This window comes from Pholis gunnellus (assembly GCF_910591455.1).
Source record: "Pholis gunnellus genome assembly, chromosome: 13".
Classification (NCBI taxonomy): domain Eukaryota; kingdom Metazoa; phylum Chordata; class Actinopteri; order Perciformes; family Pholidae; genus Pholis; species Pholis gunnellus.
This window is the reverse complement of record NC_136540.1, coordinates 12437918-12453396: the sequence shown is the minus strand read 5'-3', so window position 1 is coordinate 12453396 and position 15479 is coordinate 12437918. Positions and strand designations below refer to the sequence as shown.

The window sequence follows — 15479 nt, the reverse complement described above, 5'->3', positions numbered from 1 at the left end:
TCAATTCAAAAAACGAGCGCTGTGTCGTGCTTTATGTGAGCTTTTACAACACCTTGTTACCTGAAACATGACCCACATTTACCCTGTAATCCAGAGGTTATACTGTGACAGCAAGAGAAACAATGCAACACTAAAGAAACAAAGGGCCCACGTTTTAGCCTGAGATTGAAAAGAGACGACAACATGGTGTAATCCCTTTGGCTAGAGTTGCTGACAGGGGATAACCCTTTTAAAATGGCCCCTCTCTCCTGTCCTGTCCCATCCCCTGACCCGTGACCCCCCCCCCCCCCCCCCGCCCCCCGCCCCTCCAGCCCCTGCTTGTCTTTCACCACACACTGACTGACTGACTGACTGAACTGTTACTATGCCCATAAAGACACCTGCTCTCAGGAAACCACAAGCAGCAGCACCTGACCGACACTGAGGAACCCCCAAATCACTCGTTCTTTCCTTCTTTTTCTGAACCAGAAACAGCAGGACGAGACTCAACAGGAATAAGGTCGGTGGATCTCTGATGGGAAGCGGCCCGGGGCCTGGATCCCAGAGCTCGGTGTCGTGGATGTTCTGTTGTCGGACATTAACCTGATGATCGCCTTTTGAACCACAGTTTTGTGATTGTGTGTAAAACTTTATCGATCAATTTGCCTATCTATCTCAGAAGCATGTGCTAAATAACTCTAAAAGTACTTTTACTGTGGTATTTTCGATAAGATGGCTTTTTATTATTTGTCAGATTAAAATTCTGAAATGAATATCCCCAAGGAGAGCCGACAAATGGCTGTATGAACCAAAGCCATCTTTAGCAAGGGATAGTTTAATATGAATGAATATATAAAGTATTATTGTCTCATGCACACAGCTATGATCGGCCTTCTTTTCCAGGCCTCAGAGACAAAGGTAGCCAGCGTCAAAATGAAACGGCAATTCCAATTCTTTGATATCCCAGAATATTTCAGGGTTTTGTTGAGTTATGTCATGGAACATCATCACTCTTAGAGTAAATCATCATTCTATGTTCAGTCACAGAAAAGACTGGCACTCTTTCCCAACATCGCTCAAAGCTCACACAAATTTTCTTTCTGAATATTTTTTAGAATCTGACAACCTTGACACCTTGGCTTTTAGATAAGTGAGATTTAATATAATTAAGCAACAGTACACGTTTTGTATGGTGTACTCATTTCTGACTCCTTTGACTTTCCCCAGTCAAAAACACAATTTCAAGGGATTAAAAATGTATCTCTATGATATAGCTTAGATCTGAAATCGCCAAGTTTAGTAGCTTTTTGTTACTGCCCACCATTGTTAACATCGAGCTTCATTAACTCTCCCGTAGCAGACATCCACTGGGACCAGACCATCCATACCTCATCCACTGCGGGACCAAGAACACAACGGAGCGGTCGCAACATGATTGAGAGTGACAGAGAGCTGTCGGCCATCGTGCAGGAGCTGTGGGACAATGACGTCAACAGGTTCAAACCTGGAAAAGACTACAGGATCTCTCTGCAGGTGCACCTCACGTACACACTCTCAGACATGAGGCCTTCATTAGCCATGGCTCACAGCTTGTTATGTGTAGTTTAGTTAGTGACAAAGACATTAACATATATACCCAAGCTATATAAAGTGATAGATCACTTTCTATATCAGAATCAGAATCAAATTTATTGGCCATGTACGCGTATGCGTACATGGAATTTGACTCTGGTTTCCACTTCGCTCTCGATGTACATACACAAATTTACAATAAACAAGAATATATATATATATAAAAAATAAAAAAGGGCAGCAAAAAACAAACAGATGTAGGTATAAACATTTAACAATATGTACAATATAAGTATATAGTTTACTATATATATATATTTATATATATATATATGACCATAAACCTATAAACAACAATGGCAATAGAATTGAGGTGATAGTGCAAGTAGTGGTAATAGTGCAGACAGAGGTAGTAGTGCAGTATGACTGATTCATTGTTCATCAGAGTGACGGCCAGTGGAAAGAAGCTGTTCCTGTGTCTGGTGGTTTTGGCGTTCAGAGCTCTGTAGCGCCTACCAGAGGGGAGGAGTTGGAACAGCTTGTGTCCGGGGTGTGAAGGGTCAGCAGTGATTTTCTTTCCAGCCCGTTTCCTGACTCTGGAGGTGTACAAGTCCAGGATGGGGGGGCAGGCTGGAACCAATGATTATCTCTGTTTCTGTCCTGTTAGTGGCCGATCCAAACCACACAGTGATGGAAGAGCAGAGAACAGACTGGATGATAGAGCTCAGTCTGTTCTCTGCTGGCGCAGGAAGTACAACCTCTGCTGGGCCTTTTTTCTGATGGTGTCGATGTTGTTGTCAGGTCCTGGGAGATTGTGGATCCCAGAAACCTGAAGGTCTCCACAGCAGACACCGTGCTGTTGAGTATGGTGAGGGTGGGCAGTGTTGGGGGGCTCCTCCTGAAGTCCACTGTCATCTCCACAGTTTTGAGCCTGTTTAGCTCCAGGTTGTTCTGACCACACCAGAGGACCTCCTGTCCATGTATATGCTTTCCAACTTCAATATGAAAAGAGAAACTCTACTGGAGAGGTAAAGAACATGTGACAGGGAGCAATGAGGATTGTGGGGAATGTGGTCTTAATCTCAACTGCCAGCTCACATTAGACAACAGAACATTTTGATATCTGTCTTCTGTTGTTTGATGTATTAGCTTTGCTGTATCATCTATATATTTTTCTTTCAGGTGGTTTGTGTTATTGTTTTTCAGTGTGGCAGTGCATCCGGGTTGCAAAAGTATCTCTGAGTCCAATTATTAAGTTTGAGGGGTTCTCTTCCTGCTGCAGGGCAAAGCTGGAAACACCATAGGCATCAACGACTACAATGATGCAGCCGGGTATCCTCTGTTTACATTTGTCGATGAGAACCTTTTTAAAAAGGAGACTTTTTTAGGTAAGTGCATTAAAAGTTAATTATCTTTCATAGCACACAACTGCTCTGTCAAAAATGTTTGAATTGACGTAGTCTCTTCACTCATTCCACTGTACTGTTTACCCGTTTGATACCATCCTCCTCCTCCTCGCCTCCCCTTCAGAGTAAAGCTTCTTCATCTACTCATAATCTCCTTATGACGAACAGTGGCATCATGTTGCATAACCACAGAGCATGCGGAGTTCACTGCACTGGATGCAGAAACATGCTCCTCTATAACCACTGGCTTCTTTAAATCTTCCTACGCGTGAAAACTGCTGAAGAACGCTTCATTCGGACAATTCTTTTCTCAGGATGTTTTCGCAGATTGATGCTGTATATCATGTTGTCCTCACACACAGGAGTTATTGGAGAATTATGTAACAGTTGGTAATCAGAGTTCACTCTGAGGCAGCTGCCCTCATGAAAAGAAAAGGAGGATTGTCTTTGGTCTCTAGCAACCTGCTTCACTGCTCCTGGAGCTGGTGATTTTTTTTTCAGGCCAAATGCATCCAAGTAGACACAAAATCAGTTTTGACACTTTTTCCGTCCATACTATGCTGAGCTAGTGGTTTCTGTATTCAGCTTTCATAATTGTCATTATATCCATGTGCCAGACTGAACATTGAAGAAGATTGAAGAGTGTCTGTGTTTGTTTCTGCAGCCTTTATCTCCCTGTTGGATAACTATGTGAGTGACACCGGCGAGCCAGAAATTGTGACCCCTGAGGAGGTGGCAGAGAACCACAAATTCCTGGACTCCATCATTCAGAGTCCCACTATGAAGGTATACCTGCTGGGACATTTGGAAATAAACTCTCCTCATAAAGGCCCATTTCTACTAAAATATCAAAAAGAACAAATTAAGAGTTGCACCCTTTTTTAAATAATCATATAATATAATTAAACTGACTCTCACAATGATTGAATTAGTCTACACACATGCTACAGACTCTGTGAGGCTGTTCACAGACACAGCTTTGCTTTTAGCTAAATGCTAATGCCAGTGCTAACATGCTCTCCATTACAAAGCTAACACGTTTATCGATGTTTAGCATGTGTAATGTTCACTATGTTCAGTATCTTAATTTAGCAAGTTAGCATGCTAATAGTTACTTATCATCAGCACCATACACAAAGCACATTAGAGGCCGATGGGGATATCATTAGTTTTGCAGTTTGTATATTTTTCACCTGTTGATGGTGGAAGATGAAAAGTCAGGGGGGGTCATGAAAGTTGAGTTGATTTTCTGGGAACCATGAATGTCTGCACAAAATGTACTGGCAATCCATCAGATAGTTGTTGAGACATTTCAGTCTGGACCAAAGTGGTGGACCAAAGTGACATTGCCATCCATTGAGCCACGCTGCTAAAAATGTAAAAAATATGTAAAAATATTTCTCTCGTAAATTCTTGTTTGTTTGCAGCTAGCTCATAAATACCTGGTCGAGAAGCAACTCTCTCCAAAGAACGAGACACAATTCAAGGAGCAGCTGTACAGGATCTGGTTTGAACTTTACGCGAGGAGAGGATCCAGCAAGTGGGTGGAATCTGGCACAGCACCTAAATATAACTTCACCCGTGGAATCTAGCACTACGGTGGTAACCTTCTTACTGTGAGAAACTGGCTCTGTCTAACACATCCAGTCAGCATCGCTGTGAACTACTGAAAAAAAACGCATAATTGCTGCACGTTCAGGAAGGAAACAGACACTAAAAACCACATGTTGTCCAAATGGCACACAAGTTAATACAATTTAGCCATTTCAATAGATGCCAAGATGCAAAGTTTAGAGTTCCATCTGCCTTGAAATGAACTGTGTCTGCGTGTCTCCCACCAGGCCTGACTCCTCTGGATTTGAACATGTGTTTGTTGGCGAGACGAGAGGAGGGAGGACTGTCATCGGCTTTCACAACTGGATCCAGCTCTATCTGCAGGAGAAGCTGGGACACATCGATTACAAAGGCTACAGCGTCAATGCAAATTCACCCCAGGTACGGTGTAATTGTTACTTTTGAGTTGGACCTCGATGGGGGAATGAATATATTTTCATATATCTGTATTGCATTGTATATCTGAGAAATCTCTCATCTTTCTTCTGTCCTTTCTCGTCTCCTCGACTCCCCCAAAGTTTGATTCGCACTCTTTGCAGTCTTGCTCTAATCTCTTGCTCACATCATCGTTCTTGCACGGTGATGAGAAACCTCACATCCTGCTATGACCACGTTTTCCCTTCTCTCACTCTGCCCAGCTCTCTGTATTTTGTCTTTCTAACCCGAGGAGCCTAATAAAAACTTCTGAGCATTTTCGGGCCCATTTTCTATTCAAACATGGAAAGGAGTCTCCTGAAGTTTAAAACAGTGTCTCATTTTCATATCGTATTTGCATATTTTTTACCAATCTCCTATCCCAGTTTTCAATTATCATGCAACACACTGCATGCCAAAGTATTTGCATGGAGCACTGGACCCAAGGGACACCATCATCTTCAATATTACTCTTTCATCACCTGCCGTTTCTTTTTCTCCCTCTCTCTCTCTCACTGCAGCCCGACGAGAACAAACACATCCTGGCCCTACAGTTCAGCTGGAAGGACGGTATAAAGCCCAAGGGCAGCATCTTCATCGGCGTCAGTCCCGAGTTTGAGTTCGCCCTCTACACCCTCTGTTTCCTCACCTCGCCCAACGAGCGAGTCAAAGTCCAGTTCAGTTTCTACGACGTGGAGATCGTTTGCCACCACTACAACCAAAAGCACATCGGCACCACTTACCCTGTGCTCCTTAAGTACCGGAAACCTACCTAGTAACTTGACTAGTAAGCAATCTGAGATATAACTTCTCCAACACTTGAGCTTGCATACAAAGTGTCACAGGTGTTGTTGTTGTCTTCTTATTTGAGATAAAGATACAATAAAACCGTACAAAACCAAATTGCATTTGTTTTTATTGCACAGTGATGCCTATTCTGAGAGAGAGTGAGGTATACATTGTATAAGTCACGTGCTAATTACTCTATAACTCTTAAAAATGTATGAGTATATTTTCTCAAGTCTCTCTCTCTCTCTCTCTCTCTCTGTGTCTACATGTGTCTATATTCAAATAATACATTTATATATAAATAAGCCCCACAAAGTTGCAATATTAAAATGACGAACACATTATTACACCAATAATTATAATCCAGTAACATGATAGTTTGCATTTTGCAAAGTGAGTGCTTTTCCTTTTGATACTTTAAGTATATTTTGATGCTAATATGTATGTACTTTGTCTTCGGTACATTTTTGAAGGCAGGACTTTTACTTCAAACTGAACATTTTAGTGGTATTGCTAAAGGATCTGAGTACTGAGTACACTCTGTGGTGGATTCATGACGTTTACTCTGTATTTAATCTTCCTTAGTATTTAAATTTCCCTTGCGGTTAAACTTTTCTAGCTAATTCCGTCAGTAACCTTTTATAGATAGTGATAGTTGTTTCACTTTATTCCAAACGGGGGCGGTAGAGGGTTTGTTGTGGCTAATGACGTCACTCAATTGGCGAGCAAGACCTTTATCATGTTAGCAGGAATGAAGAAGAGATTATCCGGTTGTGTTTCAAAATAGAAGCATCAGAATTTTCCATATTTTAACAAAAATTGTAACATTTATTCACGATAAAGATGGACTAAATAGATATAGTAGCGTAAATGTAGGCTACCTTGTACATCACAAAAAACTCAGCGTTTTTACTATTTATAGTTTTCATTCTGGACTTTATTTTAAAAAAAGATAACCGGAAGTCTTGCGTTTTATGCTAAGAAATTGTAGCTTGACTGTGGTGCGACCACTGAGCAGTCGAGGTTTTCGTTTTGGCGAAGACCGAGTTTACAGTTTGTACTGTTATATAATTTAGTAGTCGTTTGGTGTCTCGTCGGCTCCTTCCTCTTCTCTGTTGTTGATTCCCAACCGTCCAAACAACCGGAATGGCCGAACCGAGCGGCAGATATCAGCAGGTACGGAAACACTATCGGGTACTAACAGCTAACGCGTTAAAAGATTTAACATCACGTGTTAACGTCGGCTTTGTATGCTGTTAAAGACGATGACAAACACTTGTGTCGGACGGTGTCACCTTCCTGAAAACGGATCTCATTGTGATTATCGTGCATTAGGTCGAATGTGTTTGCGATTCACATCGTTTCATTTTCAGTGGGGTGGAAGATGGCTGTTGGCGTTAAACCAACGCTAACGTTTTCCGTGTTTGGATGTGGCACATGACCCACGGCACAGCGAGTGGGCGTGTTTGGTGGTCATCTAAATCCACTGGGTAACCCTGTTCAGCGAGGTTTATTATAGCCTACTTATTAAAGATTAACACGTGTTACGTTTCACGAGTAGAGACCAGTTTGTTGAGCTTATAGCCAGTTGTTAATTTCAAGAGGAATTTACAGGAAATGACTGCAACAGAAACAAACATCAATCAGTTTGATCACCTGGTTGTCGTCTAGCAGCCACGAGACAATGTGTTATTAGCAGCAACAATAAAGGAAAATGTCAAATGAAAGGAGTTCATTAGAGTCTTATGATAGTGGGCAGTATGTAACATTTCCTCCATCTTGGTAGATGAGATTAAAAGATGCACTTACCAATATTATCTATAGAGATTATATATCTCTCCTGACTGATGATGGTTTTAAAATCTAGCTGAATCAAGAGTAAGGAGTGGCCGAGTCCCGTGTGGCCAACTTTCAATAAGAGAAAGCAATCATCTTTAATGTTCTCCGTGCTTGGAACACTTTGCACCAGTGACGGAGCCAACAGTGTTTGCCTGCACTTAACATTCCCTGTGAGCCTGTAAATGAACCAGGATGTGGTTATTCCTCCTCCCACAGCTGCCCAATGAGGAGGACCCGGAGGAGAGTCCACAGGTAGCACCTGACGCTCCGCCTCCGTACAGCAGCATCACCGTGGACAATGCCGGTAAGACCGTGACTCATCCGGATGTTTCCCCGGCGCTGAGGGGATTTGCAATGGTGGCTCGCGGAGATGACCGGAGGAAACACGGCCGCTTTGAGATATCTTGAGCCAGTGAATAATACATAACGGTGGACTACAGAAAGAACACAAGGGCATTGTATGGGGTGACAATATTGATATCTTTATAACTGGGAGAACGTGACAGTCAGTCAGCCTCTGACTGACTCGTACATGTTTAACAGCAGTCAAACATTTGCTCTATGAGCACATTCTCACCCCCGGTAGAGATTTGTCTCGTTTGCATAAGCAGCACTTTTATTGTGATGTAAAAAGTCAGTTTTGGGGATTAGTAGGACATTCTAGTTCAGAGATCACCTCCACGTCTTGAGCCCGTTTTCCACTTTCAGAGCTGCGTGCTGTGACTTGTGATGTAAAACTTTAGTTTGTGAAACTGTGCCGTTTTTTTTCTCCTTCAGCCTACTTTGACTACAAGGAAGACGGGGCTTTCCCCGAGCCTCCATCGTACAGCGTAGCGACCACGCTGCCTTCCTATGATGAGGCAGAAAGAACCAAGACTGAGACTGCTGTTCCCCTGGTAACTGGGAGAGTGAGTATCTCACTTCTTCTTCTTCTTTTTTTACATTTTGCCTGTGGTCACAATCACTATGCACACTGTAGCTTCTTGTGTGCCCAAACACTTCCTGTGTTGTCTGCAAGGCAGGAAGTGTTTAGCAGCCTGCAATGGAAAGCTTTTCTCTTCTTTGTCTTCAGTAACGATCGGGTCTGTTTGTCTTTCCGACGTGACATTCATTATCACTCATTAAATGACATTCAGTTATATTTTTTCACATAATGACCACAGTCTATGTCTTAATGCCTCAATCTCCCAGGCCCCCTGAACTACCCTCTGTGCACTTTGCACCTGAGTTTCTTTCTGAGTAAATATCTGAGTAAATATATGTGACACATTTGAAACGTGAAGGGAGCTTCACACTGTAACATTTTCTGTACTGATGCAGGGTTTACATTACATGGTATTGAACCTGTGATGTAGCTTAATTTATAGAGAATGTATTGCAGTTGGGAATACTATCACGTTATATTTTAGCAGGTAAATCCAGAAAGAAAAGTGTTAATATACAATTATCGCTGCAATTCTGAAGAGCGGTCCATTTCCTTGATATTACATAATGAAGTTGGATTTCATGCTGTTAAAATACAGATCTAATGTCCGGTGCTTTAGTCGTTATTGTAGTATTTTACAGTGTTGTAGCGACATATTTTACAGATTAAAAATAAGCCTTATATTTAAAAAAAGTGCTTTAAATGCAACACAAGGGAAAGAAAAATATTTGACACAAAGAGTTGGCTTGCTTCTTTTTGAATATGCGAACACGATTCTAATAATTCATAATAATGAAGCTTTGATCCAAAGAAAACTCTGACCGTGTTTTGTGAATTGATGAAACTTACTTTTTTACTTTTATAAAACAGGTCACAAAAAAATCACGTAAAGTATCGATTGAATTACAATTTCTTCCAATCCATCTATTGACTACGTTGTTTTTCATTTACTTATTTCTTTTTTAAGTTAATCAAATCAAAGGGAGCTGATTTTTAAGCTATGTTGGTATCAGACAATATTTGAGATTATTAAAGAATTGTCTGCATTTGACCAAATGTTTCCAGTGGTTCTCAAAATAGTTCCGTTCTGCAGCCTTGAGATTTATCTGTATTGTATTAGTTACCTCACAGGTTGAAGTAAGCAGTGAAATCTCCATTCAAGCTGTTGTTGTTTTGCTGCAACCACATGTTACTAAAAACCAAAGCCAAAAAACCTTCTTCTTCCTCTTTAAAATTCAGTTGTTAAGACTGTTTTCATATCCATGTTCTTTTATAAAGACAAAGCATTGGTTTGCGGGAACCTTTTGTCTTTTCCATTTACAAAGGGCAAAGCACACCTCGTCTACTACACAATGCCGTTGACTCTCGTCTAATGCCCGAGGGAGTGTTTGAAAAGAACAGCGGTAATCTCACCTCCCGTGTGCAGGCTTCACCACAACAGTCTGTCCGTCTTATCCATCAGAAACTAAACAAAGTGCCTCTTTTAGAAATGACTTTCAGACAGCTCATTGCTGGCCTCTAGTGGTCACTGTGATGCATTGCACTTGTCTGCATGTGGGGGCCCTCCTGTTTGATTTGCTGCTGTTGTGTTTCTCTGCCACACGCTGCCTTGCGCGCAGCAGCAGCAGCAGCAGCAGCAGCAGCAGCCTCAGCACAGGGAGCGCCTGGAGACTTTTGACGATGTAATTCGCAGTTCACTGGAGGTAACTGGGAGGAGTGGGAGGAGAGTATTTGTTGTGTGGGAACGCAGATGTGCCCACCGTGTTGATGTGTTCGGTTCCTCGCCCTTCTTGTGTGTCTGTGTATGCAGAGTGCTATAGTGCTTTGTTGATAGGTCTACAACATCTACCGGTACTCCTACACTGAATGTAACTGACTCCAGACCTTTTTGGATAACGTGACACTGATGGTGTTAAATCATGGGCTTGCTGTGTCGTGGTGGTTCCATTGGTCTCTTGGCTGTTTGTGTTGTATTTACTCTGTTTTGAGCAGAGCTTGGTTTCCACTCATGCGCTTGCCCGTGCTCAATCACAGTTCACCTTGATCACTACTTTGTACTTTGTGAATGGGTTAAAATAAACACACACTTTATCAGAGGGATTGATTTGTTGACTGGGAATAGTTTCATAGAAGTAGAGTCCTTGGAAGCTCTGCCACTGCCTGGCGGTGGTGAAGCTCTTTGAATGCTTAAATAACTCGGCTCTCTTCTCTCTTTTTTTTTTTTGCTCCCCTGTCTCTTCTTCTATCGCAGGATGAAGACTTCGTGACCAGAGACGACTTCGAAGACGCCGATCAGCTGAGGATAGGAAATGACGGCATCTTCATGCTGACTTTTTTCAGTTAGTTACTCCACCTACTCGTCTGTTTGTCTCTCTTTTCTCTCCCATCATCGTCTTTCATCCTTCGGCTCTTCTCTTCCTAGATTTGTGCAGAAATGACATCTTTTTCTTTTTTTTGAGATACAAATGAGTGAATTTCCCGTCTTTTCACAGTTTTTAATTTCTGCTGACATGTCTAACACACTCTCTCTTTTTTATTTCCCCCTCTGTCCAGTGGCATTCCTGTTCAACTGGATCGGTTTCTTCCTGTCTTTCTGTCTGACCACCTCAGCAGCTGGCCGCTATGGGGCTATCTCAGGCTTTGGCCTCTCTCTAATCAAATGGATCCTCATAGTCAGGGTACGACAAAGGAGAACCCCCCCCCCCCCCACACACACACACACACACACAGCACACACATAGAATGTGGATTTATGTACGCACAAACAACTCAAAACACTCTGGTGTGTTCATGTTGTTGCCGTAGTGGTTGGCTTATTCTAACTGTCTTTCTGTTGCGTTTCTAGTTCTCCACATACTTCCCCGGTTACTTTGATGGACAGTACTGGCTGTGGTGGGTGTTCCTGGTGTTGGGTAAGTAGCCAACCTCTGAGTTTGAATGATTCAAATAGGGAGTTATAACCCACCCTTATGGCACTTCCAATTGTCTCACTGTTCTACTTGCTCTCCAGGCTTTCTGCTCTTCCTTCGAGGATTCATCAACTATGCCAGAATCCGCAAGATGGCCGACACCTTCGCCACCTTGCCCCGCACCCGAGTCCTCTTCATCTACTGAGCTCACAAGCCATCAGTTTTCATCATCATTCCGCCGCCCCGCCCCCCCCCCTTTTCAGTGAAACATACTGTCTGGTTTCATCCAATCACAACGGTCTGCTTGACATGATTTGGACAATACAACTGTTGTCCCCTTTTGGTGTAAAATAGTGAAATGCTGTAAAAACCCTTCAGTTGTTAGTGGTGAACTGTCAAGTGCTATTTGCAGTTATGAAGTGTGTGATGTATAAATGAATGCCTTATTTACCGTTTTACTGCCTGTTGGTAGCAGCAGCATGAGCTGTTCTCCTGTTAGCCACCAGGGGGCAGTCTGGTTTGTGTTTTCTCTCGCCAGTCTTCTTTCAGATGATGTCATGGTTCTCAGCCCGGGACTCAGTGGGTCATTTTGGGGGTTATGGGTTGATTTACTCCATGTGAAATAATATATTTCAAGTACCAGTTTAATGTGCTTTCAACCCTTTCGACTAATGCGTCATTCCCTTGGGAAATAGTGTGTAATTCAGATAATATAAGACCGAAAATGGAAAACGATTAGCTTTTGTTGTGGTGCAGGCACTGAAAAGGTTGAGGGTGGTAAAGAAGATCAAGGGCCATGTTTCCCCTCATATAATTAGAAATGGTCTTTACACACACTGTAATCAGGAGTGTTGTTTCCTTACATATAAGACATGTATGTCAGCAGAGAGGCAGGCTGGGGATCACTGCCCTGCTCAAGGACACAGTGAGAGGAATGGAACAAGCTGATAGTCTGTCACTCCATTCACGTGTGCAATTAGACGCCCTCATTGGTTTCCATTGAGGAAAAGAAAAGATCGTATTGACAGAAGTGATTTGGAAAAACTCTCCCTGTAAAGAACAAGGAATACGTTATTCAGAGCAGAGGTTATTTTCTTCTTTGACCCAACAATGAAATATTGAAAGAGTCATTCTTTTTATGTACATCCTCATTGTAGTGGAAGTGGAATGATTTTTTTTTTTTGAAGAATTTCAATATCTGGCTTGGAAAATATTTGGAATTAAACTGGAAAAAGTAAATGTTGGTGTTAAGCTATTTATTACATGTTAATAAGCTCCCTGTAAAAAAAAAAGTTTTCAGGTTACGGTATGCCACTTCCTCTCAGATACGCTTGTTGATATTAACTAAAGGGAGGAGATATTTCTGTCACAGCTGGATTTTATTAAACATTTACATACAAACATTGCAGTCAAGTCATTCCATGCTGTTGTGTTCAGGTGTGGCTTGACTTTAGGAACACTTGAAAGCAACGCATTTTAAAGAATCAACAGATTAACAGACGAAAAATAAAGATTTTTCCCTAAACTACCCAAATTAGAGGAATATATCAAGGAATTGAGAAATGACATTCATGATACATTGTTTTAGACTTGGATCAAGTTTAATTTGTACTCAACCTCACTCAGAAAGCAATCTTCCATGTGAAGTGTTGTATAGTGTGTCTGGTGTGTGGAGGATTCAGAAAGGTGGGGATCCAGCAGTCCTCGGCCACAGAGAGAGGAAGCTGAGCTGACCACGATGTCCAGTTACTGACATGAGACGTACTTTTAGCCATGCTAAATTTAACACGCAGGAGACACGTGTGTGTGTGTGTGCGCACAGGAATTGAGATGATTTGCTGGTGGCGGTTAATTATACATGTCAGCAGTGTTTTTCCTTGCAGTTGGAACAGGAAGTGAAGGTCACCCCACCTGGAAGACATGTGGCACCAACTGACACAGGGTTTGGTTTCACTGGAAACTTTTACTGTCACTATAGTGTCACATCAGCACGGTTGGATATTGGCCTCTAGTGGTGCTCAGTTGACATGACATTAGCTCCTTTCAGGTCATCTTTCACAGGGCACAGAGGGGAAAATGTCACTCTCAATTCACTAGAAATGATTATTTTTACAGCATGTGATTACAGTATTCTCAAGAGAATAACAAAGAAGTCAAGCAAACCAGATTTTCATGCTTGCAAAAATCCAGTCTTAGGGTGGATATTAATTGTGAAGTCACTCCATGTGGTCCATGCTTTTTTAGAAAAGTAGTAAGATTAGATGACAGGAAACTGTGAATTTGACTGCATGCTGAGAGGCAACTGTTGAATGCCGGGTGACATTAATAACAAATGTTTCTCTTCCCTGTAAGCTATACATTTCCTCTGCTGTTTACCTCTGACTTGCTGCACCACTGCTTTCTGAAAATCACATTTCCTGAAGTCATTTCTTCCTATGCACTGTGCACTTTGGAGAAAACAGAAACAGCTGTTGGTCAGAAATTGCAGATGTGCAGTAGCTCTGGGACAAAAAGAAATGTGAACTCAAACTGTCTCAGCTTTAGAAAAGAGTATTTTTAAGATCATCTTTTATTTTTTTTTACTTATTCGATTTTACTCAGCAAAAATGGCCTGTAAAGCTAGGCGAGAGAATAAGACAAATAGGGCTAAAGGTCCTCCTCCAGACCATCAACTACAGTCCACTGAACCACCCCGTCACCACAGCACCCTGGATAAACAAACTTCATTTTGCCAGGTGCAGACGGGTTTAATCACTGACAGTGTTTCAGCTGTAAATTCTGGCAAAGCGCACACAACTAAATTCCTTATCGTCGTACACAGATTCAGCCTCAGTCCACTCGAATCCCTCTGTCACGTCATTCATCCTCTGCTCCAGCAGGGTCACCCAGTCCAGGTGTTGTCGTTATCCAGATGTCATTCATAAAATAACTCCATTGTGCCAAGAGCTGTCTGTGTCTTGTCAGCTGCCCTCGATTTACAGAGACGGAAGTATTTCTTGGAGTAATTGATGGGAATTATGTGTGCTAGCCAAGTGCACTGCTTGCATGTTTTAGCTATCAGAAGATAAGAGGAGACTTTCTGATTTACAGAGAGCCTGGGAGTGAGCCGTCTTTCCGAAGAGACATGTTGAACTTTTCTGGCTTGGGTTAGATCGACTTTTTGTGCAAACGATTTTAATTTACAATAGCTGATGAAGTGATATACGATAAGACAAAAAGCCTGTTGTCCGAAACAATAGGGAGACTTTAACATAATCACTACTCAAGTTTGTTTGGAGGTTGAGTTTTTTGTGGCTGTTTCACCAGGTAGGTAGGACACTGCAGGCTGTTTTAAAACCTTTTCTGTAGAACATAAATGCACGTGAGACTTGGATGTTATTAATCAGTAATATTATCATTTACAACTGTTATTTGTCAAAATTCATACCTTATTTTAGATTTCCATAAAAAACGTTTTTAGTGACACATAAGATAGATTTTGATAATTTTTCTTTTTCTTTAAGCTCAAATAAATACTTTGACATTTTGGGCAAAACACTTGTTTTCCTGTTGGCAGTTAATAGAGAAGACGGATACAGCTCTCAAACACGAGCGCGGTATCGACCTCCTCATTTAACTTTCGTCAAGAGAGCGATAAGGATTGTGTTGCATGATCATCACTTTCTCTTTTTTTTTTATACCTCGCTCATCAACTTCCACTGTTGGGCTTGAGAGCAAGACACTTTGAATTTAAATTGCTCCACTAAAGTTGCTCAACAGCACAATAATGGCCATATTGAGCAGCTGCCAGGTGTGAAACTACTACTGCTGTATGAAGGTTTAAAAGAAAAAAAAAAATCCCTCCCATACATGGGACACGTGGGATACATCAAATTAGAGACACGGATTTGCATAAGACAGGAACGTTTCACATGATGTGACCCTAGATCAGATGTGTGTTCGCTTTGCCACACAGATCACGTAGATTGCTCACTAAGGGACATTATTTTGCAGCATGTGCACAAAAACAGAACATATAAAAACCAAATCACG

General features: G+C 41.8%; 2 protein-coding genes across 3 annotated transcripts; both read left to right on the top strand.

The window, feature by feature from the left end:
• Positions 1-1392: 1392 nt before the first annotated feature.
• endou2 (endonuclease, polyU-specific 2) lies at positions 1393-5761 on the top strand (the record flags this gene model as incomplete). The annotated part of the gene is made up of 6 exons (XM_079172326.1): positions 1393-1512; positions 2834-2939; positions 3622-3743; positions 4385-4497; positions 4799-4952; positions 5507-5761. The coding sequence occupies exons 1-6, from the start codon at positions 1411-1413 to the stop codon at positions 5759-5761; spliced, it is 852 nt and encodes a 283-aa protein (XP_079028452.1). The 5' UTR covers positions 1393-1410.
• A 1020-nt stretch (positions 5762-6781) lies between these two features.
• Positions 6782-12686, top strand: ndfip1l (Nedd4 family interacting protein 1, like). 2 transcript variants are annotated; one of them, XM_079171267.1, is made up of 7 exons: positions 6782-6950; positions 7830-7917; positions 8391-8509; positions 10790-10877; positions 11092-11216; positions 11384-11450; positions 11549-12686. In XM_079171267.1, exons 1-7 carry the CDS (start codon positions 6921-6923, stop codon positions 11650-11652), a joined length of 621 nt encoding a protein of 206 aa, XP_079027393.1. In that variant the 5' UTR covers positions 6782-6920; the 3' UTR covers positions 11653-12686. The 2 variants fall into 2 exon arrangements, with proteins under 2 accessions (XP_079027393.1, XP_079027392.1); XM_079171266.1 differs by having other exon boundaries at positions 8391-8521.
• Positions 12687-15479: the final 2793 nt, after the last annotated feature.